Source organism: Candoia aspera, chromosome 14 (assembly GCF_035149785.1).
Source record: "Candoia aspera isolate rCanAsp1 chromosome 14, rCanAsp1.hap2, whole genome shotgun sequence".
NCBI lineage: Eukaryota > Metazoa > Chordata > Lepidosauria > Squamata > Boidae > Candoia > Candoia aspera.
Genome location: NC_086166.1, coordinates 18,220,299 through 18,247,193, shown reverse-complemented (window position 1 = coordinate 18,247,193; position 26,895 = coordinate 18,220,299). Strand labels below are relative to the sequence as shown.

General features: G+C 50.7%; 1 protein-coding gene across 1 annotated transcript in view; it reads left to right on the top strand.

Moving 5' to 3' along the window:
• CASKIN1 (CASK interacting protein 1) overlaps window positions 1–26,895 on the top strand; it is an 87,343-nt gene that overhangs the window by 36,075 nt on the left and 24,373 nt on the right. The window contains exons 2-8 of the mRNA XM_063314861.1: window positions 13,794–13,845; window positions 20,536–20,633; window positions 21,049–21,194; window positions 23,043–23,138; window positions 23,750–23,880; window positions 25,728–25,836; window positions 26,038–26,146. Coding sequence (XP_063170931.1) covers window positions 13,794–13,845; window positions 20,536–20,633; window positions 21,049–21,194; window positions 23,043–23,138; window positions 23,750–23,880; window positions 25,728–25,836; window positions 26,038–26,146 — 741 coding nt within the window. The remainder of the gene's footprint in view (window positions 1–13,793; window positions 13,846–20,535; window positions 20,634–21,048; window positions 21,195–23,042; window positions 23,139–23,749; window positions 23,881–25,727; window positions 25,837–26,037; window positions 26,147–26,895) is intronic.

The following is a 26,895-nucleotide window of genomic DNA, read 5'->3' as shown; positions in this document are numbered from 1 at the left end:
CAACCCACACAATTTAATGGCCCGTGTACACGTTAAGCAGGAAAGGTGAGAGGATGGAACCTTGCGGAGCATCACAAGGATAGAGCCCAGATGCTAAAGAAAAGATGCCCATCGTTACTGAGTTTGAACCTCCCAATAGGACTGCAACCAGGCCATCCAAGCCCAACCGAGGTTCACAACTCTTCCCGAACAACCAAGGGTCAGCAGTATCTTGTTGCAGGAAGGTCCAGCATTCCCATTGTTTGTTTTCTCCCAGAGGAGCCATTTTTGTCCTAATTGTGTTATAGTGGAGGAAATGAGAGGCGTGAACTTTGGAAATACCACATGCTTGTAATTTACACATCACTGTTAGGATCCTTTATATCCAAGCTGCTAAGAGTCCCCTGCTCACGTGCATTTCCAGAAAAACAACACAGAGAGGACTAACCACCACAAACTGGCATGTGAATCATGGATCATAAAGTTCTCAGTGGCCATAAAAAATACAAGCAAGCCAGGGGGTGGAACAGGAGGCCGGTCGTCGCCAGGGGTGGAATGGCTTTGGCCAGCCTTGCTCGAGCCAGCCTTGCTCCTGTGGCATTTCCCCAGGGGGCCTAGCTTGCACCACGTGGTCCATTGTTGGAGGGAGCCTGCAGGGGTTGGCAGGAGGCAGTGAGATGCCTACGTTATGCAACTCCTTTGACTGGAGTGGGCCGGACTTGGAAGGGGCTGGTCTGCCTCAGCTTCCCCCGACCCCCCCCCCCCCGCGGCTCATGGCATGTGCAGCTTGGAGAGGGAGGGGCCTCTCATCCCCTTCCGGCCTCCCAGTTGCGCCTGTCAGCCGCACAGCCGCCGCCTCTGGCTGACCAAGGAGCCTCCTCTTCCCCTGGCCCCCAGCCCTTGCCTGCTGCCAGAACAGTGAGGAGGGAAGGCTGTCAGGCCCCAACATGCCAAAATGCTCAGGATATCTGGCCAATGAGGAGGAGGCGCCCGTGAGCACCGCTTTGTGCCTTGCTGATGGAGGAGCTGCTTTGAATGGCAACTTGTAGCCTTAGCAACGCCGCCACCACCCCGCCTTAGTCGGGGGTCTCAGCCCCTGCCTGGGAAATGGTGCCTGCTTGGGCTTTGCTGCAAGACTGGTTTGGGCTGATGGGTGTCACTCTCTGGAATTCCCAGGGAAGGATTTATGCATTCTTCATTCCTGCCTTTTAAATTATGACCTTAATAAACATGCATGTGGAGATCATGGCTCCTTAATATTACTACTCCACATTTCTCTAGCACTTTAGAGTTCAAAATGCTTTATATGCCCAGTCTTTTAACTGTTTCCATGACTTTGCTCCTCATCTCTCCCATTGCTGCTGCTTCAATGGCAATAATGGGAATGTGAGTGGGACTTTCAAAGGAAGGCTAGAAGATCCAGTTCCTGTTTGCAGCTGGTGGCCTTTGGAACAGATTCAAGCTAGATACAGATGGTCTTCTGAAATTCTTCTCCAGAAATTGGGTAGACAGTTTCTCCAGGGAAAATAAAATTTTCTAGCAATTTCTCACAGGCAGGGCTCCTCCCCTGCAGTGCCATGACTAAAAAAAAACCCTGGGAGGAGTTCCCTCCTGATGTCTGTAGGTTGAGCCATGGCAACTGGATTTCTTCCTTTTTGGTTGAAACGTTTCACTGCTTGTCCAAGCAGCTTTTTTTTTTTTGCCCAGACTGAAGAAGCTGCTTGGACAAGCAGTGAAACGTTTCAACCAAAAAGGAAGAAATCCAGTTGCCATGACTCAACCTATAGACAATTCCACCCGGATGACTGAGAATCTTCATTGACATATTCCCTCCTGATGGCTTCCTTTGAGATCTGAGAGAAGTGAGAACAAGGGTCTGCAGACCACAAGAGAGACGATAGGGATAGGCTGGACACCCAGCCTCAGCCACCTCATTGTAAACTCTCTTCTTCTTTGAGACATCCCTAAAGCACTGCATTAAACAAGCCAATAGGACAAAATTATTTCTGTCCAGCAGCAGGAAAGATGTGGACCAGTCTGGCCCCTTCATGCAAGTGCTGCTGGGAGACTGGTCCTCTCCCTGGTGGATTAGACAAACAGGCAGATTCCCTGGTAGTGGTAAAGATTCAATGAAAGGGTCAACACAGCATGAATGTGCCATAAAAAAGCCCAACAGCATGTTGGGGATAACAGGAAACGGTATGGAAAATATTATAATGCCCTTATATAAATCAATCCATCATGTGACTGCATCTGGAATATTATGGGTATTTCTGGTTGCTGCACCTCAAGAAGGACATACTGGAGCTGGAGAACGTTCAGAGGAGGGCAACGGAGCTGATCAAGGGACAAGGAAAGGTGGTGTCACTTGGGCTTTTTGGTCGAGAAAGGAGGAGGATGATTGAGGTGTACAAAATTATACGTGGTGTGGATCAAGTGGGCAAGGGGAAGCTATTTTCCCCTTCCCAAAATGCTATAACCAGCGTATTGCTTCATCCACTGAAATTGAATCCTGGAAGAATCAGGACAAACAAAATAATTTTGATTTTTACACATGTAATTCAGCTCTGGAATTTGCTACCACAAGGTGTGGTGTGGCTACCAGCTTGGCTGGCTTCAAAAAGGGTGGGACCTATTCATGGAAGTCCTGGGAATCCATGGCTATCAGCCTTGATGGCTGTGGGGCAGCTTCTGACGGCCGTCGGCTGGGAGACTCGGGGGGGGGGTCCTTGGGCAGTTGGTAGGCCCCTGGGAGAATAGACTGCTGGACTGGATGGGCCAGGGATCCCATCCAGTAGGTAGTAGGCCCGGCTTATGTTCTTACGCGGCTGTTTCTTCCTACCCCTCCCCTCACAGGCTCCCGTTCATAACTTTGTAGTCCAGAACAAACCCTGCCCATCACAACCATCACAAAAGCTGTTCTTGTTGCATCTTATTCTTAGCAGAGGCCCAGCAATGTAGACAGAGGCAAGGATGAGTTGTGCATAGTTGTAGAGCAGAGGAGCTCAGTTGCCACATGGAGCACTTAGTGTCAAAAAGTCTCTGGTGTTGCAGGCAAGTTATTTTTCCATTTAGCTCCAAAAATCTGGGGGAAGGAGCCTTTTGCCAGCTATAGCTTTGTGACAGAATCAGAGCACTGTCTAATTTGCTCAGCAAACCCCAGCGAAGAAATGGGAAGCTTGAGAAACAGCTTTCCACAAGGCTGGATTATTCTCTTGCCGAATTTAATGAGAACTCTGTTGGTCACGCTCCCTGGATTTAGTTCACTACTTCTTGCTGCTAAAGAATTTGCAAAGCTTACTGCAGTTCAAATACTTAAATAATTTGGGAAATTTAAAATAGGCTTGTTTAATCTGAGGCTCCAGGACTACAGTATATGCCATCACCAAGACTTTAGATGTGAGCATTGGAGCTCTTCAAATAATGGTACCAAATTGGAATTTGTAATGTGGCAAAATACTGAATTGATTTGGTTATGTGCCATCAAGTCAGTGTTGCCTCTCAGTGACCACATAGGTAGAGTTTCTCAAGGAGTATCTGTCCCCAACCTGGTCCTTTAGGTCTTCCAACAGTGCACCCCTCACCAATGTAATTGATTCCGTCACCCTTGCTGCTCGGGGTCCTTCTCTTCTCTTCCATCTTTCCCACCATTATGGACTTCTCCAGAGAGCTACGTCCTCACCTTTTTTTTTTTTTGGTGCCTTCAAGTCACAAGTCCTTGCATTTTTCTTGGCAAGGTTTTGGAAGTGTTTTGCCATGGCCTCCTTGGGGACTGGCCCAAGGTCACCCAGCTGGCTTCGTGCCTAAGGTGGGACTAGAACTCACGGTCTCCTGGTTTCTAGCCTGGTGCCTTTAACCATTACACCAAACTGGCTCTCAATCTTCACATAATGTGTTCTGAACTATGGTAATTTGAGCCTGGTCATTTATAACTCAAGTGAGAACTCTGAGTTGATTTGTCCTATGATCTGTTTGCTTCCTTGGCTATCCATGGTATTCTCAGGAGTTTTCTCCAGTACCAAAATTCAAAAGTGCCAATACTCTGCTTCTTCAGAGTCCAACTTTCAGTTTCATAGAATGTCACAGGGAAAACCCTTGCCTGTGTGACTCTGTCCCTCACATATCCCAGCATCTGAGTATTTTTTTCAAAGACTTAAGCCTAACCCTCCTCTACCAAATGCTCATTTGTGCAGGTTCTTAACTGCTGATTCCTTTATTATTGATCGTCATTCTAAAAGGCAGAAGCTGTCCACCACTTCAATATTTACAATATTTTATTGCAAACCACCCAGAGTCCCCCTCTTTGGGGGGAGATGAGTGGTAATAGAGTTTGAAAAACAAACAAACAAACAAATATATTCATTGTCAATTTGAAGACTGGTTGCTGAACCTGTTGTTAATTTGGTCTTCTTTATACTTAATCTTGAGAGCCAGTTTGGTGTCATGGTTAAGGTATCAGGCTAGAAACTGAGAGACCGTGAGTTCTAGTCCTGCCTTGGGCACAAAGCCAGCTGGGTTACTTTGGGCCAGTCACACCCTCTCAGCCCTAGGAAGGAGGCAATGGCAAACCACTTCCAAAAAACCTTGCCAAGAAAACTGCAGGGTCTTGTCCAGGCAGTCTTTGAGAATCGGACACAATTGAATGGATTAAAAAATAATAATCTTAGTCCCATTTTTTTCCCTGTACTTCTTGACTAAAGCTTGCAGATCCTTTGCATTTTCAGCTATCAGGTACTGTGGTATCATCAACAACGTGCAGGTTTTTGATGCTGCTTTTTCCTCCAGTTTTAAAACCATGCTCATCTTCCAGTCCAACTTCCTTTGATGTATATTCGGCATATAGGTTGAATAAATAAGGAGAGAGTATTATAGCCTTGTCTCACCCCTTTGCTGACCCAGAGTCAATCTGTTTCACCATGTTCTGTCTGTACTGTGTCTTCCTGACTTGTGTATAGATTTTGCATGAGAACAACGAGAAATTCTGGGATTCCCATCTTTTTAAGGACATTCCACAGCTTGCTGTGATTGATCCAACTGAAGGCCTTTCAGTAATCAATGAAGCACGTATTGATTTCTTTTTGGTATTCTTTGGCTTATCCATCACACATCAGCAATAATGTCTCGTTCGTTGGCCTTTTCTAAAACCATCTTGAACACCTGGTATCTCTAATCTATGTTGAATGATCCTAAGCATTATTTTGCTAGTGTATGAAATTAAGAATATGGTACTATAGTTTGCACAGTCTGTAAAGTGTCCTTTCTCTGGTGTTAGTATGTGGACTGACCTCTTCCAGTCTGTTGGCCACTGTGCTGTTCTCCAGATTGACTGGCATAGCTTGGTTAGAACCTTGACTGATTCTTCTTCTGTTGCTTGCCCTATTTCAGTGGATATTCCATCAGTTCCTGTAGCCTTCCGACTTGGTAATGACTGGGCTACTGATCTAACTTCATCTTCTAGTACTAGAAAGTCTTGTAGGTAGGGAATATCTTGGATGTTGCCATCTCTACTGTACAGCGTTTCTGTATGCTCCTTCCATCTTTGTTTGATCTTCTTTGAATCAGTTGCTATTTGTCCATTGGCATCCTTTAGCATGCCAATTTGAGGTTGGAACCTCCTTTGGAATTCAGAGATCTTTTGGAAGATTTTCTTTGTTTTTCCGTGTCTGTTTCCATCTTTGATGTCTTTACAGATGTTGTAATACTGCTTCTTGTCACTTCTAACAGCTCTTTGAAATTATTTGTTAAGTTCCTTCCTGAGATCTTTGCCATTCTTGAGTTCAGCTTCTCTTCTCTTCTTGTTATTTCCCCCTTCTGTTCTGACATCCAGTTTGCTTTCTTCTGTTTTTTGATCTTTGGCAGTCTCTTTTCACATTCATCCTTAACCTTTTTAAAATCATTCCACAGTTTCTCTGGCTCTCTATCAATGAGTTTCAGGACTTCAAAGCAATTCCTGATGTTCTCTTTTAAAATGGGAGGTATGTGGTCAAGATCCTGTTGTGGAAAGTGGTTGGCTTTCTTCTGCTTTAGCTTAACTAGAACTTGCACGTGAGCAGTTCATGGTCTGTTCCACAGTCAGCTCTTGGCCACGTCTTTGCTGTTATAGCTGAGCTCCTCCATCTCCTTATACCAGTGATATAGTCAGTTTGATTTCTGAGTCGTCCAGCTGGTGACATCCATGCACGTAGGTGTCATTTTGATTGTTGGAAGATTGTGTTAGCAATCCAGGAAATCACTGGATTGGCAGAAACTGGTAATTTATTCTCTTCCTTAATGTCTGTTTCCTAGACCAAACAATCCAACTATGATTTCATCTTAAATGTTTCCAACTTCGGCTTTCCAGTCTCCGGCCACAAGCAGCACATCTTACATGCATGTTCTGCCGATTTCAGATTGAACTTGACTGTAAAACTCATCAACCTCTTTTGCATTAGCTGTTGGAACATAAACTTGAAAAATAATCACAGTAAAGGGTTTTCTGCAAAGTATAATCAATATTTTTCAGCCATTGACTGCACAGTACCAAGTACTGTCTTTGCTGTATCCTTACTATGAAAGGATGTGCCATTCCTTCCTTGTTTTCCATGTCCTGAGCAGGAAGCAGTATGATCTTCTGCCTGAAAGTGTCCAACTCCCGCCCATTTCCATTCACTGACGCTTAAGATGTCGAGGTGTAGTCAGTTCACTTCATCTTTCACCGTGTCAGGCTTTCCCATGTTCAGGCTTTCTCATGTCAGGCATTCCCATAACAAACACTCTTTTCCAACAACCTAAGAGACGGCTTTATACATGGACTTCACCAGATGGACAACACCGAAATCAGATTGACTACATCCTTTGCAACCAAAGGTGGCGGACATCTATACAGTCGGTAAAAACAAGGCCTGGAGCTGACTGTAGTTCAGATCACGAACTTCTTATCGCACAATTTAGGATTAGACTAAAGAGATTAGGGAAGACCCACAGATCAGCTAGATATGAGCTCACTAATATCCCTAAGGAATATGCAGTGGAGGTGAAGAATCGATTTAAGGGACTGGACTTAGTAGATAGGGTCCCGGAAGAACTCTGGACAGAAGTTCACAGCATTGTTCAGGAGGCGGCAACAAAATACATCCCCAAGAAAGAGAAAACCAAGAAGACAAAATGGCTGTCTGCTGAGACACTAGAAGTAGCCCAAGAAAGAAGGAAAGCAAAAGGCAACAGCGATAGGGGGAGATACGCCCAATTAAATGCAAAATTCCAGAGGTTAGCCAGAAGAGGTAAGGAATTATTTTTAAACAAGCAATGCGCGAAAGTGGAAGAAGACAATAGAATAGGAAGGACAAGAGACCTCTTCCAGAAAATTAGAAACACTGGAGGTAAATTCCAGGCAAAAATGGGTATGATCAAAAACAAAGATGGCAAGGATCTAACAGAAGAAGAGATCAAGAAAAGGTGGCAAGAATGTATGGAATATCTGTGTAGGAAGGATAACAATATCGGGGATAGCTTTGACGGTGTGGTCAGTGAGCTAGAGCCAGACATCCTGAAGAGTGAGGTTGAGTGGGCCTTAAGAAGCATTGCTAATAACAAGGCAGCAGGAGACGACGGCATCCCAGCTGTTCAAAATCTTGCAAGATGATGCTGTCAAGGTAATGCATGCTATATGCCAGCAAATTTGGAAAACACAAGAATGGCCATCAGACTGGAAAAAATCAACTTATATCCCCATACCAAAAAAGGGAAACACTAAAGAATGTTCAAACTATTGAACAGTGGCACTCATTTCACATGCCAGTAAGGTAATGCTCAAGATCCTGCAAGGTAGACTTCAGCAGTTCATGGAGCGAGAATTGCCAGATGTACAAGCTGGGTTTAGAAAAGGCAGAGGAACTAGGGACCAAATTGCCAATATCCGCTGGATGATGGAAAAAGCCAGGGAGTTTCAGAAAAACATCTATTTCTGTTTTATTGACTATTCTAAAGCCTTTGACTGTGTGGACCATAACAAATTGTGGCAAGTTCTTAGCAGCATGGGGATACCAAGTCATCTTGTATGCCTCCTGAAGAATCTGTATAATGACCAAGTAGCAACAGTAAGAACAGACCACAGAACAACGGACTGGTTTAAGATTGGGAAAGGAGTACGGCAGGGCTGTATCCTCTCACCCTACCTATTCAACTTGTATGCAGAACACATCATGCGACATGCTGGGCTTGAGGTATCCAAGGCTGCAGTTAAAATCTCTGGAAGAAACATTAACAATCTCAGATATGCAGATGATACCACTTTGATGGCTGAAAGCGAAGAGGAACTGAGGAGCCTTATGATGAAGGTGAAAGAAGAAAGTGCAAAAGCTGGCTTGCAGCTAAACCTCAAAGAAACCAAGATTATGGCAACCAGCTTGATTGATAACTGGCAAATAGAGGGAGAAAATGTAGAAGCAGTGAAAGACTTTGTATTTCTAGGTGCGAAGATTACTGCAGATGCTGACTGCAGTCAGGAAATCAGAAGGCGCTTAATCCTTGGGAGAAGAGCAATGACAAATCTCGATAAAATAGTTAAGAGCAGAGACATCACACTGACAACAAAGGCCCGCATAGTTAAAACAATGGTGTTCCCTGTAGTAACATATGGCTGCGAGAGCTGGACCATAAGGAAGGCTGAGCGAAGGAAGATCGATGCTTTTGAACTGTGTGTCATGAGTGCCGTTGAGCTAAAGTCATCAGCGCAATGGCACTCATGACAATGACAAGGAAATAGGTGAAGGGGTACAAGTTAAGTAGCCATCAACCTACAACGACTAACGGCCAACAAACAATAGCCAAAGGAATCACGGAGCCACCCAAACCATCAGCGGCAATACAACGGGGATCGCCCAGCTGAAAGCAATCAGCAGAAGAATGGAAACCTGATGATGGGCGATCCCGGAAACCCTCACCCACCGGCAGGGCAACGCATGGGACAAAGGGTGGTGACGTGACCGTGAGCGAGGGGGCGCTGACCGGCGCGGGGTATTTAAACCCCGCACCGGCGCGCTCCTGTCACTCTCAGCTTTTTTCTACCAACGCTGTACCTGCCCTGCAATAAACCAGAGCCTGATTCGCAAACCAGTGTCTGATTGTTATTCAGGGGGAGGCAGCGCATGACACTGTGGTGTTGGAGGAAAATTCTGAGAGTGCCTTGGACTGCAAGAAGATCAAACCAGTCCATCCTCCAGGAAATAAAGCCAGACTGCTCACTTGAGGGAATGATATTAAAGGCAAAACTGAAATACTTTGGCCACATAATGAGAAGACAGGACACCCTGGAGAAGATGCTGATGCTAGGGAGAGTGGAGGGCAAAAGGAAGAGGGGCCAACCAAAGGCAAGATGGATGGATGATATTCTGGAGGTGACGGACTCGTCCCTGGGGGAGCTGGGGGTGTTGACGACCGACAGGAAGCTCTGGCGTGGGCTGGTCCATGAAGTCACGAAGAGTCAGAAGCGACTAAACGACTAAACAACAACAACAACAACAACAACATAATCGATATTTTTCAGCCATTGACTGCACAGTACCAAGTACTGTCTTTGCTGTATCCTTACTATGAAAGCAGTGTCATTCCTTCCTTGTTTTCCATGTCCTGAGCAGGAAGCAGTATGATCTTCTGCCTGAAAGTGTCCAACTCCCGCCCATTTCCATTCACTGACGCTTAAGATGTCGAGGTGTAGTCAGTTCACTTCATCTTTCACCGTGTCAGGCTTTCCCATGTTCAGGCTTCTTAAGTTCCATGTTCCAGTGTAATTCTGTCTTTGCAGCTTTGGATTTTCTTTTCATCATCATAAATACCATTAGCACTCTGGAAGCTCCTCAGCTCTTCCTTAGTAGCGTATGGAGTGCCATCCAATCTGAGGAGCCCCTCATCTGGCACTACAGCATCAATCACTTCATCTGGCCTGTGCGGTTTTCTTGATAGAATACAGGCGTGGTGTACCTTCTCCCACACAATATGAATTGACGATTTTGCCATTGTCCCTAAAGTGATCCTCAGTCTCCAGCATCTTCCTGAACTGCTGCTTCCCAGTGCAGGTGCCTGCTTGCTTTAGCTGGACAGCTGGGATGACCTCCATACTTTAGGTGCCCCTGTTCGGTGACCCCAGCCCTGCTGTCTGCTAAGGACATGGAGAGCTTTCCCCAGGCGCTGGTCCATTTATAACTGTAAGAGTTGTATGTCTGACCCCAAGCATATTTTGTGAGTTCTTTACTCTGTTTTATCATTTTCCTTTGTATTTGATTTTAAAACCTTGCCAGAATCTCCTGGAAAGTGGGCAGCTATATAAATTGAACAAAGAGGTTAAATAAATACATCCCAGGGTTTTTTTTCTTACTTAGTTACTTGGCAAACCCGCTGTTTCCCCATCTTATTCCTCTGCATTTGATTCGCTTCTTCCTAAGCGAAAGACTTGTTTCTCTGACCGACCAAGATCATTCTGACTGGCGCTTCTGCAGAGATGTTCTCCGTGAGTTGCCTGCAGTGGGGAGCACCACCAGGGCTGCAACGGGGGGGGGGGGGGGCAAGCGGGGCATGTACCCCGGGCGCTGTGCTGGGGGGGGCACCAAAATGGGCATGGAATCCATGTTTGCCCCGGGTGACACAGACCCTAGTTGCAGCCCTGAGCACCACCACTTCCCCACTGAACATAGGATTGCTTTGGGGCCTTCCAACTTTGGCTGATTTCCCACAACATGCTAACTGTACTAAAATGGGATTAGATACCTGCCAGTTCAGCATGCCGTGGGATCCAGCCATTATCATAGGATTGTACAGCTGGAGGGGAACTCAGAGGTCATCTAGTTCAACTAGGTCATCACGTTAAGCCATCATAGTACCATTTGAGATGAATGTAATTGTGGTGGTGGTTTTAAAGTGGGTGTAGGAATGCTTTCATTTGTGTTGCATGCGCCTGGCTTAAGATGCTGCACAGTGACCAAAGGGGGTTCCGGAAGGAAGTGGATCCTGCGCTTGTCAAGCAGGGGGCTGCCCTCCGGTGATCCTGTTCCTTGCGCAAGGACTGCCTTTCGCTCCTTCTGACCTGCTTTCATCCGGGGTGGAGGGAAACCGCGGAGGGGTGTCCAGGGCCTCGCAGGAGGGAAAGCCGCTGTATCTGAGGCCGCCTTTCTTCAACCGATTCATACAGTTCCCCTCCCTCTCTGAATTCCTTTCATCAAAACCTCCTCTTACGTAAACAAACAAAAAGCCCGTGCTGAGTGTCTGCCTCCAAAACAGAGACAGCCAAATTGTGCGACTAACACTATTCTACTGTCCACATACTGTAACTTAACCGGGGGTCCTTACAACAGCCTTAGGGAGTAGACCAGTCTGATTAGCGCCATCTCTTGGGTAGGAGGGTGAGGCTGAGAGGGAAGGTAACCGGCTGCATAGAGAAAGTCCTGGCACTCCAGCTGAAAGGGGGATACTCCCTGCACATGCTCTGGAGCAGCGTTTCTCAACCTTGGCAACTTCAAGCTGTGTGAACTTCAACTCCCAGAATTCTCCCCATCCTGGCTGGGGAATTCTGGGAGTTAAAGTCCAAGCAGCTTGAAGTTGCCAGGGTTGAGAAACCCTGCTCTGGAGGGTGTGAGTAGGGGAGAACGGGGCCTCAGGGCACTTAGGGGCCTTTCAGGAGCTTTTAAGTGAAATGCTTGGAGCTACCTGGAAGTTTCTTTCAAATACACATGCTGTACTTTAAAAACGTAATTGTATTATTCATAATGTGTAATGTAACTTGATCTTTTGTGCACTTAGATGGCTGGGAATTTACCTCATTGCAGACTTGGGGGAAGCTGGGAACCACTTGGCATGGGGACCCTGCCAGGCTGCCAAGCGGGTCACAGAAGCCTCCCCACCTTGAGGGCTTTGTTTTTTCCTCCCGTCCTGGAAAACTCTCTTCCCAAGCCTGCCCCCCCCAACCCCCAACAGCTCTTGGCTCTTTCCTGGAAGAACCGTGTGACTTGCAGGGCAGAGTGGCAGGAAACCGTCTGCTGGCATGGTCGCTCGCTGGTGGTGTGAAAGGAAAAAATGCCCTTTCTGACAGCTATTTGGGCTCGGAGACTGGCAAGTGTTTGCCCACAGCAGACGGCTTGTTTGCTGTCTCTCTGGGTGGCAGATGGCTGCCTTCCTCCTCCCTCTCCACTTGTGTGTGTGTGTGTGTTGGTGAGTGTGCATTGCTCCAAAGGGTGATGAGGCTTCTGCAGACAACTTGCAGAAGTCAGCTGTTCTGATTGTCTTCGGGATGTCACTCCTACCTAAATCCCTCATTCATCCCCAGTATGTCCCAAGTGCCCAATCTGCTAAAAACTCTCTTAGTGTACATTTTGTTTACTAGATATTGTGTTGATCAATTGTATTGATCAGATATTGTTCAGATCAGGGGGATAATCCTTTTCAATCAGGAACTCAAGGTGTGGGGTATGAACATATACTTTGAGTCAAAATACTTCGAAGGCATATACATGTGTGTAAATGCGATTTTTTGTGCCTGTTACTTAAAAACAGGTTCATGCAGAAGTGGGGCAAGAACAGGTTTGGGGGAACCTGGGCAAAAGTGGCAAGGGAGGATGGCAGGCTGGCTCTCATCCATGTGGGGGGGGGGGGTAAGGGCCTAAATCTTTGGCCATGTTGGTCTGAAACGTTGCTCCAGGGCAAAATCCTCAGGGTAGGGAGCCCAGGGTAAATCTAAATGCCCAAACGGCCACAGTGGTGCAGGAACCCTTCCTTGGCCCGTACCGGTACACTGGCCGTGATGCAACCTCCAATCCTCACTTCACTCGCCATTAAGGCTTCTTTCTTGGATTATTTTCTGCCCTAGAAACCCCCGCTTTCCCCAAGTAATCCATCTGCAGGGTCCTCAAGGATTTGTGGGGTCCTCAAAGATGCAGAGCCCCCCAGGTGCTTCTCCCTTTGCAGAAGGGGGCCCTGCAGTGAAATGGGGTCCAGTGAATTCACGCCTTCCTGATCCTCCAAACGGCTCCCAGCACCGTTCCTACCCTCCCCAGAGTCCATCCCTTAACGCAGTGCATTCCTTCGTCCAACCACGTCCGGTTTAAAAGGTGGTCAGGATGACAGGTTGCTGGGATGGCAAAGGGCTTGTGCTGCGTCGGTAGCCAACCGATGGGTTGCGAGGGTGGGGAAGAAAGCTGCAAGCTCTCAGCTCAGTGGTGGGTGGGCGGGAGGCCGGCTGGGTCCGCAGGCACATCCTCTCTTGCCCAGGCTTCCTCAGCCTTTTCCAGGGGGCCTCTTTTGCGAAAGGTCTGGGGCTCTGTTAGCAGCCTGGGAGCAGGCAGGGAGTGCTACGGATTGGTCAGTTTTAGGCCAATCAAGATTTCCATTTGGCTGGATCCTCCAGGCAAAATATAGCAAAACACAGCTCAGAATGCAAATGTTTATTTACTTATCAAACTGGTAGGTCACTGAATCCTCACAATGCACAGTGACGTACAGCATACAATAAAAACATCCAGAGAATAATAAAACGCAACAGAATACTTAATAATAACAATGATTACAGTGCCAAATAATAAAAATAGATCTCCAAGTATTGACAGGCATTCCCCAAAGACCCTCTGAGAAAGCTTGTTCTTTAAAAGCTTCCTGAAGGCCATCAGCGAGGAGGCCAGCTTCATTTCTAAAGGAAGCCTGCTCCATAATGGAGGTGCTGCGATGGAAAAGCAGACAAATTATTCCCAAAGCGTTGGCTTGTGAAAGCTGCTGCATTTCTGGGAGTGCTTGGGGAAAGGGCTTGCCCCTCCGTTGGGCGCTCCTCTAATCTGTCGCTCTTGTCTGCCCCCCAGAGCTCCTCGGATCAGCCAAGCGGGTGAACGTTAACTTCCAGGACACGGATGGGTGAGTCGGCAAAGCCTGGGTGTCTGCAAGTCTCGCCACAATCGGTGGAGTTGCCTCTCATCCCAGAGGATTCTGCAGAATGTCCTCTTTTTTTCCTGGGGGCTCCCAAGCGTCTCACGGGGATTTTTAATCTCTTAGTCTCATGGGAGTTCCTACCATCTCCCAGCAGATCTTGGCTCCCTGTGCCTTTTCACCTGCTGAGAACATTGGCATTTCTAAAGGAGCTGAGGCCACGGGGACCGTGGAAGGGCTGCATGAAGATGAGGCCACGTGTGTGGAAGGGCCCCTCTTCAGAGAAGAAGAGGAAGAAGGGAGGGAGGAAAGGGGGGGAAGCGGGGATCAGGAGAGGGGGCCCACCCAGGAGACATCTCAAGGCCTTTTCTCCTCCTGGGCAAGCCCATGGCGAGTTGCGCCATTGTTTGCATGTGTGGTTCAGTGCTGGAGGGATGGAAGCCCGCCACAGAGTTACCCTTCCATTCTTTTGCAGAAGGGGAAAGCGGAGGGCTGCAGAAGGGTAATTTATTAGGCTGAGTTGGGTCAGTCAGACAGCCATCCAGCTCAGATAGCAAGCGTCTGAGTACCAGTTGCTTGGGAGAGTCTCAGTCCACTGCCGTGGGAAATGTTGTTGTTACTGTTGTTAGCTGCCGTCGAGTCGTTTACGACTCATGGCGACCCCCCGTATAACAGAACGAAATGCTGTTCGGCCTTGCGCCAAAGCCTGACTGTTCCGATGTTTGCATCCATTGTTGCGGTAACCGTATCAATCCATCACATTGAAGGCCTTCCTCTTTTCCGCTGGCCCTCGACTTTACCAAGCATGATGTCCTTTTCAAGCGATCGGTCTTTCCTGACAATGTGCCCAAAGTATGAGAGTCTAAGCCTAGTTATCTTCGCCTCTAGGGAACATTCTGGTGGTGTTTCTTCTAAAACTGATTTGTTTGTTCTTCTGGTGGAATATGGAGGACTTTGGCAGGCCCAACTAGAGCTTTTCCCACGTTCTTAGGAGAACATGGCTACTGTTGGAGGCAGACCAGTCGTCCTGTGAGCCCCTTGATCAATGCAACAGCAAGACCCTATGCAGCAAAACAGCCACCACTGAGAAACCATCCTTCCTAAGAAAAGGATCTCTTCTTCTTGCTCAAGCCTAATGGTGGGATGTGAAGACATCCCTCCTGGCCTACTCTGTCTGAGCACGGGTGCAATATTCATATGCAAGGAAACCATGTCCTTTCATCCTTGCTCACCCTTGCATGAGCAATACAAAGGAATGTGGTGAGGACTGGAGGAATCTCGTGTGCCTCTCCTGAAGCCTCACAACCAAGTTGTTGGCAGGCCTGGAAGTGGAGATGTACCACCCTCTCCTCCCTGCCCCCTTCTGCACTCATGTTTGGGGAGTGGGAAGAGCAAATGTCTTCCATGGCCAAATCTTAAACCCATGTAGGCATTCTCCAGAAGGTGCTGGCTGGGGCTGTCTTCCTTCAGGGTTTTTCCATCCATAACTGGGCCACAGTGCCCCCCGCTTGGGAAAAAACCTTCAGAGCAGCTTCTATAGTTGTGGATTTTTAACCTGCTATGAGATCTGTATTTAAGTAAGCGGGCAGAAAAGAAGGTCACCCTGCCCCACTGGACCGTGTGTGCAGATCTCCTCCTGCAGATGATCTGGGTGGGGCATGATCTTTCAGCAGCAAAAGTGCCCCACGGAACTCCCTGCCTCTGAGGCTCACCCGCAGGGCCTGAGCCACAAAGCCCCGTCAGTCAGGTACTAGGGAGGTGGCAGGAAAGCAGAAAACGGCACACCTGCTGAGAGGCCATGTGGGAGATATGGAAAGGGGGGACGTGATCCATACTTTCTCCTCCCAAACCCCCCAAGACTGCCAAGAAAGCGCTTGTGGGGGTGGCAGTGGCAACAGCACAAGACCTGCTGAAAGAGAGCTAACCTGCCCCATGGGGGAGACCTCCTGTGCCAGCTGTTCACAGGGATGCTTGAGGAGACAACTCTTGCTTCCAACACCACATTGACCCACTGACCCGGCTGCTGAGACGCCACGTAGGGCATCTGCTTGGGGGCTGGGGTGGGAGGGGGGAACCGGAGCGTCAGAGAGCCTCGCTCTCCCCTGCAGCGCTTGCTGCCCACCACAGGCAGCCGGAGGAAGATGACCACTGGGGCTGGGCAGGGCCCGCCTCTTCGCAGGTCATTGGCTCCATCGCCGCTGAAGCCCCAAACTCATGCGCATGGCAGCACTTGGTCAGGGGAAGGTGGGAATGGCCGGTCCAGAGAAACGTGATAGTAGCTGGCCTTGGCTACTGGCCAGGGATGAGAGGAAGGCCGCATCACGTGGAGGTGTCCTTCAAGAAGGGCTGGCCAGGCGCCTACAAGCAAGGTGAGGGAGATGCGTAGACATTCCCGTGCATTCAGTGTGGGGAAGCCGGTTTTGCTACAGGAAATATCCAGCTGCAGCAACCTTCCCATTCTGTCCCTTCCAGCTTCCACCCTGTGAAATCAGGTCCTCAAGGAACTGTTGTGGATTGACCAGAATAACTTGAGGGTCTCTTCCTCATTGATTGGGCTCCACTGCAGTGACCAAGAGCCACACGGTGGCTTTTTTTCGCTCTGTGTCTCAGTAGCCCACTCAAGGGGCCTCTCCTTCTCCAGCCAGCCACTGTGGGTGTGTACGGTGGGGGTGTGAAGGAGGGGCCGAGGGCAAAGGGAGGAGAGATAATACCTTTGCTTGTAACTGCTGTAAAAAAGATCGGAAGTTGCTTCTTTAATTTTCATTTCCTCCCTTCCTCCCTCCCTCCTTCCCTTCTGCATTATCTCCCACTTTTTTCCTTTTTTCTTTTTCCTAACTTTTCTTTTTATATGTTTTCATGTTTCCCTTCTGTAAAAATCTTCAATAAAAATGGTATTTTAAAAAAGGAGAGATGAACAAATGTTTGCTGCAAGAAGCAGAGGGGTGGTGCTGCAGGGGAAGAAGGCTGTGCCCACCCGAAGGGCAGGTGAGCTCCCCATTGCCTTTCTCACACAGCAGGAGGGTGGGGGGGCTACAACTTCGGCCCTTTTGGGTGGGGGCGACAGGCCAAAAGCAGTAAGTTGGATGCGGAAAGGGCCTTTCCTCCCTGCTGAGTTCTCCTTGACTCGAACTACCGTAATGGACAGCATGTATAATCCAGTCCAGTCCAAATGATGTAATAAAAGATAATATATAACTATAGGAAGATCAAAACTGACACCATGCCTGAGAGGCCAGCTGGAAAAGCCAGGTCTTTGCAGCTTTCCAGAAGGCCTGGGTGAGCGGGCACGGGTTGCTCCTCACCCAGCAGGGCAGGGATGTCTGCATAGAGGGTCTAAAAAGTCAAGATGGTGGGTGTGCCGGTATGATTGGAAGCCCCAGCTGGGACAGCTGCCTTCAGGCCTCTTCCAGCTGACTTCCAGGGGTCCTGGACTGTCCAGGTGGGGCAGGAGATTGCTCAGGAAAGGCAGCCTCTTAGATGCCATTATGGGCTGTGAAGGGGGCTGTGGCAAGTACCCCCCCCTTAGTTCCCTCGGGCGGGTGCTAGTGAGATGACAGCCAATGCACTCCTCGAGGGCAGGGTCCCCCTCGCTCTGTCGCTCCCCCCCCCCGTTTTGCAATCTAGTATTACTGCGCTCTCCTAGTAGCCTTGGCCTGTTACCGCCAGCATGAGATCTGCCGTCCCGATGCTGATCCGCCGTCCCCTGCCCCTCTTCCCCGTCCCTTCCCTGCAAGGAAACGGCGGCAAACACCCCCCCCCTCGGACGGCGCCGGTAATAAGGGGGAAACGCTCCTTTCGCCCCCGCGCGGCTCAGGACGACTGAAGCCCCCCCCGTCGCCCCCGGCCGGTGCGAAAGAGGCTGCGGGACGGAATGAGGCTGCCGGGCCGAGCTGTCCCGCTGGGGGTTGGGAAGAGGACCCGGCGGGACGGACCGGGGGAACCCCTGGAGGCGGGGGGGGGGGATGCTGCAGGAAAGGGGGCCCCGGAGGAGGAGGCCCTCAAACTCAAAACAGAAAGCAGCTGGAGGGGGAGGGAGGAAGGGAGGAGCTTCCTCTTCCTCGCCTTGGGTAGACTTGTACTTCCATGGAATGTTTTTGGGGAAAGGACGTTTCCATTTTAAAGGCACGCGCAGCCGCCGCCGCCCTCTCCTCCTCCCCCTTCCCCCCCGGCGGAGGCATTTCGGGGGCCGGGGGAGCGTTTCGCACGTGCTCGGGGCTGCCCGGCAGTTCGGCGGGGGGAGCTTTCCTGCCGGGAAAAGCAGTGGGCGCCCCGCCGAGCATCGCCCCCCGCCGCCCCCCGGCTCTGGGCTCAGGCATTGCTCAGCCCCGGCAGTGCCCCGCCCGCCCCGGCGGAGCTCCTGCTCTGGGGCGCGTCTTCGGGCGCCTTCCCCGCGGGCGGGGCGCAAGAGCCCCCCTGGGCCGCGCGCCCCGCTCGGCACCGTCGCTTGGCCCAGCGGGCGGGAGGGGGCCCCCCGCTGAGGATCTCCCTCCCTCCGTGGCTCGGGCAGAGGGCCGGGGCGGTCCCGACGTTTCATTGATGGGTCGGACAGGTTCGCCCCCTGCCCGTTTCCCAGACGGGCTCCTGCAGCCCATGAGAAGCGGGGCGGGGGTGGTGGTGGTGGTGGTGGTGGTCCGGAGGGAGGACGCGATTGAAGTTCCTCCTGGGTTTTTTAGGGGTGTTTGGCTGCCCTCTTCACTTTTGGGACCACCCCTTGTGGACACCCCTGAAAGCCAGATAAAACAATTAAAGCAGGAACAATAAATAATAAATGCAGAGAAGCAATAATTTTATCCACCAGAAGAAAACTCAATCTGATCTGACTTCAGTGTTTTGCCAAGGAGCTAATGGCTGGGGGCCTGGTCTAGCAAATCAGAAGCATGTCTGGATGGGGTGGAAGTAACACAGGCAACCGTGGGGCAAACCACTTTTTCCCAGATTATAATTATAATCCAATTTCCTTTTCAGGTTCCGTTTTTTGGCTGGCTGTTTGGTTCCTGATGGATTCCTGGCGATTTATTAATTGGATTTATAGCCCACTTTTCTATCCATCAGATAATCAAGGCCACTTGCTGATTGTTGTTTTGGGTGTTGCATATTTTTTGCTTCCCTGCTATTAAATGGTTGTCAGCTTTTCCAAGAGCGAGCTAATGTTCACCCTGCTAAGGAAATGCAGAGGCCTGTCCTTTTCAAAGAGAGCCAGCATTCATGGCTTCGCTGCCTTTGACTCCTTCACTCCTTCTGCAGCTCTCTGGCTAGGTTCCCACAACAGACTTAACTTGGTTGCTAAAATAGTCTATATTTTGAACCATGAATCTAGGAAAAAAGCCATACGTTAAAGAACAGAATAAGACTAAAGCTAATCTTAGTGTGTTGTGTGATTGCAGCTGATTTGAGGGACTGGATTGAGCATCTTGCAGAATCCCTTCTGGCCACCCTTACCACAAAGAAGCCACTTAAGGCAGCAGGGTCCATAGAGGGCAGCTGGGGGTCCTATTAGAAATGGGGCTATCCCAGGTTGGCACCACTTGGGCACTCTCCTAGCGTTCATATGCAACCACTTACAATCCACAGCTGGTTTGTTGCAAGCAGCCCCAAACTCTAGCGCTCTGCAGTTGCAGGAACAGGTGCCCCCCCCCCCATGTGCTTCTGTATTTGGAGGAGCATGCATTTCTGCTAGCCTTGCTTTGGGATCAGGCTGACTCCCCGTCACGTTCCTGGCATCCCCCAAACTCCAGAAAGCAGTTTGGAGACTGGATTTGGGGACTCTGCTCTGCTTGCAAAGGCTTGCAAGCTGAATCAAGCTGTGGTGCATCAGGGTCTGCTGTACCAGACTTGGTGAGCGCCTTCTCTGTTCCTTTCCTAATGACCCCAGCCATGAAATAGTCTTGTTCCCAGCAGCCGCTGAATCATATTTTCATTATGCATCTTCCGCAGTCTCAAGTCACAACCCCCTCAAACCCATCTGCAGCGGGAGAGGGCGTGTTAAGGTTAGGCAGCTTCCTGTCAAAGAGCTCGAGAAGGTCTTCCTTTTGCAGAAGCCATGTTGACCAGCCTTCAGCGAGGCTTCTCCTTCGTATAGATCTGCTCTGCGGCCCTGAGGACGCCTTGCAGGGCGATCTCGGTCCTTCATCCTCCTCGCTGCGCTTTTGCCTCCTAGGGTGCTCCGCACTCTTCGTGGCCCATCAGCTGAGTTACTGTTCTCTCCATTTTAGAGATGGGAACGTTTTTCATCTCTGAGCGTTTTCATTTCAGGATGCTTCTTCTGCACATTAAGCAGCCGAGGATTAAAAACTAATAAAGCAATCATATAATGCTGACAAGAAAGAGCAATTCCAGAAACCAAAAACCCAGCTAGACAGAAGCAGGCTAAAAAAAGAAGTTACCAGGTATTTTAATTAGACGAGGAAAGTACTCCCAAAAAAGAAAGAAAAAGGTCTGCTGATGCAATAAGATTAACGGAGGAGCTCATGAAAAATACCTTCCTGAGTTGGGTTTTCCTGCAGAAAGCATGGTCAGGCATCCCTGACCGAGGACACTCTGGAGGCACCTGGTTCAGCTTGCCAGTCCAAGGCTTGGTGACTGAAGAGGATCGGCTCATGGGCAGCAGTGAATTCAGGGGAGGGAGGAGCCTTGGTGGCTGGTCTCAGTGACCCCTCTGCTTTGCCCCCCTCCTGACAGGTTCTCTGCTTTGCATCACGCCGCCCTCAATGGCAACACCGAGCTCATTCTGCTGCTGCTGGAGGCCCAGGCTGCGGTGGATATCAAGGACAACAAAGGCAAGCTGGGAGGCTGGGCAGGGGCAGCGGCATGTCGGGAGAGCCCTGGGTAGGGACAGGGTTGTGAAAGGGGGCAAAGCTCGGGCCCTGGTTCCAGAGCACTGACCTGTGCTCAAAGTTTGTGTGGGGAGTAAAATACTCCTTGTGGATCTTTCCAAGAAAGTAGGAGAGGACTGCTTTTTAGAAGAACTCCAGTGTTAGAATGTTGAACTGTTCATTGGTGCCAAAAACAAACAAATAGAGAAAACACAGTGCGGTACAAGCTTATATGCCTGATTTCTTAACCAGCAAGGGTTCATAAAAACCGTCCTTGTCCATTCTCAGGTAGACCAGTGATCTGACTCCATCCTCTTGGCTTTTGAATGGTGGAGGGATCTGCTCTCTATCCGTCCCTGAGTTTGTGCCTCTTCCGCAGGGATGCGCCCATTGCATTACGCTGCCTGGCAAGGGAAGAAGGAGCCCATGAAGCTGGTGCTGAAGGCGGGCTCCTCCGTGAACATCCAGTCTGATGAGGGACAGATCCCGTTGCACTTAGCAGCCCAGCACGGACACTACGATGTGGTAAGAGGGCTTGAAGCAGCCTCCGCGAGGGGGGCACCACAGCAGGATGTTTCACGGGTGCAGAACCTCTTGGAAGACCAACAAATGCATCATCAGGCCAGCTGTCGTGGGTCAAGCGGACTCAGGGGTGTCTTCCCCAGGGAAGGTCGGTCCGTGGACTCACAAGTGGAGGTGGAGCAACGGGCATCTGGATGCACCTTTTCAGTCCGACCCCTTTTATTGCAAGGCATGCGTGTTTGTGATAACCTGAAAAGGTGCTCCCAAACTCTCTCTGGTTTTTAGCTACTGTAACGTGGCTGTCGTCCTACGCTGTCTATTGGGAGGGGGAGAAATGGTGGGGAGGAGGAGGGTGCCCTACGCTGTCTATTGGGAGGGGGAGAAATGGTGGGGAGGAGGAGGGTGCCGGGAAGAGGAAACTTGCCTTAAAGGCAGAAAGACAAAATTGCTTTGGAAAGTAATCCCGGAGCATCATAAGAATGAGAGATGGTGCTTCCTTCAGCTTTTCTGGCCTAAATTACAGGTCTTGCATCCCTTCAAAGGCTGGCTGCTTGTATGAGATTTAGCGTCCTGAGGAAAGGTGTGTTTATACAAATGGTTGCTTTGGGGAGGGAGAGGAGATCTGATGCTCAGTTATACCCCAGTCCCCCTGGCTGAGCTGGAGATGCCTGAAGTCTTAAACTCGTGTCTGGGGGCTGTGAGGATCTGGATGGGGCAAAACAATCCAAATAAAATCCTGCCAGGATGGAGCTGCTGAAGGTCAGTGAAGGTCTGATAACGTCTAACATCAGTCCTGATAGTTCTTTGGGACAGGATTGGTTCCTCCTCCCCCCAGCCCCAGAAGGAGGAGGTGTGCGTCTTGGGTCCTCCTGGACTTGGCTTTGTTGAAGTGGCAGGTGGCAGCCGCAGCCGGAAGGGTCTTTGCCCAGCTCTGACTGGTGTACCCGTTAGGACTGGTGTCCGTAACCCATGCCCTGATCACTACCCTGTTGGGCTACTGCAATGCATTCTGCACAGGGCTGCCCTTGGAAACCATCAAGCAAAATACTTTCTGGGTGGGGCAGTCCTGCTAGTGTGGAGTAACACCCTAATTGAAGCCCCTAGGTTAGTAGTAATTGGCTTCTGGGCCTGGTTCAAAGTGCTGGATATTAAAGGTCCTGCACAGCACAGCACCAGATATATCAGGTAATAACTTGCCAAAACTGAATCTGCTGATCCAGTCTGGACATCCAGACAAGACCGGCTGAAAGTCCCTGTAATGGTATGTGGGTTTCAGACTCGCAAGACTGATGTCTGCCTCCCGGGGTAAACCAGATAGGAGTCACAGCCAGGTGATTTATTATAATACTAGATCAACAGAATCTTGCAAGTCTGAAAGTACAGTTCTCCCGCCGTCTCCTTTGCAGCCCAAGAACTCAGGGAGGGTCCCTCCTGAGCCTCTTGCCCCACCCACTATCCAGCTGCAGGCTCAGCCTTCTCTTACCTGACTGTTCCCTTGGCAGCATCTTTCGCCCGTCTCCCAAGGTCTTTCTCACATTCCAGTACAGTCCCCCTCTCCCAGGGGTACATGGGGTGTGGGCAGGGGTGTCTGTAGTGGTGGTCATTGGCTCCAAAAAACGCCCCACCCATTTTGCATGTGTTCCTGTGGGTGACGTGCATTAAAAGGAGGTGGGGTTTTGATTGCCAGGTTGCACCCACCATTTTGCCTCACCCCTTGGTGTGGGTGCTCTTTGGGGGAAGCGGAGATTGGGGTGGAGGCAGTGTCCAAGCGGGGCTTCTGGGTGCATTGGGCAGTTGTGTCTGTGCCGGAATGGGGGCTCTGAGCTTCCCACTCTCTCTCTCCTCCCCCAGTCAGAGATGCTTCTTCAGCACCAGTCCAACCCCTGCATCCTGGACAACTGTGGGAAGACCCCTCTGGACTTGGCCTGTGAGTTTGGCCGCGTTGGGGTAAGTCCAGTCCTCGGGGGCAATCAGGAAAGACACCAGGCTTTGGAGAGCCAGCCGCAAACCCGGTTAAGGGCCCCCCAATTCCTCCCTACCAAGCGTGCTATCTGGTGGCAGCTGGGAGAGGGATCGGGGCTGCCTGCTTCACAAAGGGGTCTGTTGTGTCCCTCCCCAGGGAGTCAAGCGCTCTGCTGTAGAGCTTTCCAGCCTTCTGGGCTCTTTCCCTTGGAATTTGCGGGTGAGGTGTCAAATGTCCCTTTGATGTGTTGCGGTCCTGTGAGCCTCCTGGTCAGCTACTAGCTGGATCTGTGTGTTGGTGGACATTAGGCCAGGATTCTGAGCCAAAGGGATTGTGCCATTTTTTGAGAGTAAATTTGAAGTGTTGGTGAATCCTGCAGGATGGATTCCAGAATGCAGCCTTTTCTTAAGGGGTACCAAATTGTGCAGTGGGTCCCCTTAAGTTTGGTGAGAAGGGGGAACTAGGCCATCTGAGGAGGTGTGGGAAGGAAGCGGCTTTGGGGAGCTTTTGGCTGCTGTCTGGGGGAGGGGGAGAAGATCTGGGTCTCCTTCAGGAGGAAAAACTCTGGCGTTGCCCTCTTTTCTTGGCATGCCAGGTGGTACAGCTGCTTTTGAACAGCAACATGTGTGCAGCTCTGTTGGAGCCCAAGCCAGGGGACATCACCGACCCGAACGGGACCAGCCCTTTGCACCTGGCCGCCAAGAATGGGCACATTGACGTCATCAGGTGAGGGGTAGGATCCAGGCCTGAAAGCATTTCAGATGTCCATGAAGAAACCAGGAGAGGGGGGAACCCACATTTCCACGGAGCCAGCAGCCCACATGGGGGTTCAAGCAGCACTGCTGAGACTGGCTGGGATGTGCCGGCCTCCAGTCTTGGAAAGATCTGCAGCATCTTCTGGGGAGGGAAAGGGATTGCTTGCTGGACAACAGTCGTCCGGCACCTTGGGTCATTGAGAGCACTTTCCCTTTCTGTCCCAATGCAGGCAGCTTCTGAGCCAACCCCTGCCTCCCCTGCCATCCTTACTGGGGAGTGTGGAGATGGGAGTGGGAGGGCTGACCTGGGTCCAGTGGGTTGCAAAGCCAAATTTGTGCAAGGACCCCAACCAATCCAAGAAGGTGTGTTGCTCCTTCCCTGTTGTACTGAGCTGAGACATCTCAATGCCCGAGGCCACCCAACTGTCCCTTGGCAATCCTAAGGAATGAGGCCTTGCCCAAGTTGGAGCAAGGTCTCTTCCTGGGCAGCAGAATCTATTCCCAGAGAAGGTGGTGAGGAAGGTGTCCTTGAGCTGGGTCAGGGTCTGATCCCCATATGGGCCAGCAGGTCCCTCTGATAATCCGTAACTCTTCCATGGACATGGCAGGACGTCTCTGATCCTGGCCATCCAGATGATGGGTTCTTCTCCCACCCTCCACTTGTTTTTTTCTGGTCCATCACTGTTCGTACCACATGCCTGAAGTATGTGAGTTTCTGCTGGCTGATTGCCACCTCAAGGGAGCAGCCAGCCTTGATTTGATCCAGCAGAAAAGAGACCTTCTGCTTCACAGTAAATTTGTAAACTACTTAGGACAGGGTTGGGAGGCTGGGGATTGCAGTTTTTTTATCTCTAAATTATGGTCTTGGAGTGCAACAGAGATGAGGGATGTAATGGTGATGCGGCAGTACTGCCAGATGGGGCTGAGGTCCTCCCTCCCTCACTCCATTTCAGAGCTTAAATATTGAAAATGAGGTCCAAAACTAGCCCACCAAACATAATTTTGCAATTGAATTTTAGCACCAAGATGCTTGGGATGGGGTAGAGGTCCAGGGACTGCAAAAACAGGGCTGGGTGTAGAGGCCAGAGAGTGAAAGGGAAGGTGGGAAGCAGCTGATGCAACTCATCCTCCCGGCAGCCCTCACAGCAGCCCTGGAAGGTAGGATTTCAATGGGCTCTGGAGCAGAGCAGATGTCGAAGAAGCAAGTCGAGGTGCCCCAGGCAGGGCGGAGCGTGGCCGGGAGCCCTCAGTGGCACTTCTGTTTTGGGACCGTCTCTTGTTCCAGGCCGGCCAACTCTCAGGGCCCGTTGTGGGGTCAGCAGAAGCTTCTGTTCCCAATGGGGAGAACGAGCTGTGGCCTTGAGAGAAGGATTGCAAAGCTTTCCAATGGAGACTCCATCAGGGCTAGAAGCTTTATGTGCGGATTTAGATCTGGGGGGCCTGCAGAGATCACGCAGGTTACCTGCTCCATGCCTTTCCCTGTGCATCCTTGTCATCTCTGGTAGCTCTGGGGGAGCACGAAACTGGGCCCACCGGGGTAACGGCCTCCGTTTCCCTGGTGGGCCCGGTGGGAGAGAGCCAGCAGCATCGAGAGCCCGTTGCTGCTCGACTTCTTGGGCACCCCCACCGGAAGTCCCGGGCAGGGATCCTCCCCCGCCAGCGTTTCCTGGGCTCGGGGTGCCTCAAGGTTCCCAGAGAGGGCTGCCCTGCTCGTTCCCCCTCCCTTCTCCTTGCGTCCCCAAAGCAGGACCTGTTGAACTTCTCCCTTGTGGGGCGGCTTGCATTCTCCCTCCACCCTCCTTTCCACCTCTCTTGCAGGCTTCTGCTCCAGGCCGGCATAGACATCAACCGCCAGACCAAGGCAGGCACCGCCTTGCATGAGGCGGCTTTGTGTGGCAAGACGGATGTGGTGCGCCTCCTCCTGGATGTAAGCTCCCCCCGTGTTTGCCCGAGGGACAGAGGGTCCCACAGGTTGCCCAGCCCATGGTTCTCCTCAAGGGTCCTGCAAGACGCCCTGGCAACTGTGACTACTGGCACCCCTCCAGGGGCAACTTCGGACTCTCCCTCAGCTGCTCTTCATTCAGAGCCCCCCTTGCCTCCTCAAGCAGCCCCCCCTTCTCTTTCGCAGAGCGGGATCAACGCCCATATCCGGAACACCTACAGCCAGACTGCCCTGGACATCGTCCACCAGTTCACAGCCACCCAAGCCAGCAAGGAGATCAAGCAGATGCTGCGAGGTGAGGGCGGGGGGGGTGGCGCAGGCAGGGACTGCTCATCTGAAGGGCGAAGCAGCCAGAAAATCCTCTCAAGCTGACACTGAGCTGCACCCTGATGGTGGCCTTTTCCATGTAACCTTGAGGAGCCTTGCGAGGACGGCTGACCACATTTTTCGGTCTTTTTCTGCCTACCTATTGCTTGCTTGCACTTATGCTCAAGGTAGCAGACTTTGCGTCCTCTCTCCCAGTTTCCCTCCACCAGAACTTTTGTGTGAAAAAAAGGAACTGGCTCAAAGTGAGTTCCTTGGGACTCCCTTGTCCCAATCCAGGAGCTTGCTTGTTACACCAGCATTACCTTACCCCAGTGTTTCTCAACCTTGGCCACTTTCAGATGTGTGGACTTCATCTCCCAGAATTCCCATGGCTGGCTGGAGAATTCTGGGAGATGAAGTCCACACATCTGAAAGTGGCCAAGGTTGAGAAACACTGCCTTACATGATGGTGCCTAGGAAAATGTATGCGGAGCCATTCCAGCCATCCCAGATAGATAACTATAATGGTGTAATAAAGCCCAGTGCTCTGCCTCCACCTACTGGCTTCTGTGGAGTCCCTGGTGCTCTCTGAGCCTGGTTGTTTCCTTGCAGACGTTTCGTTGCCAGACTCGGCAACATCTTCAGTGCGAAGAGGGAGAGGGCCTTGCTCCCAGTTTATATACCGTGGCTTGCCCTGCTTGTGCTGGTGGGGGCGTTGTTCTCTCCCTGGGAGTCCTT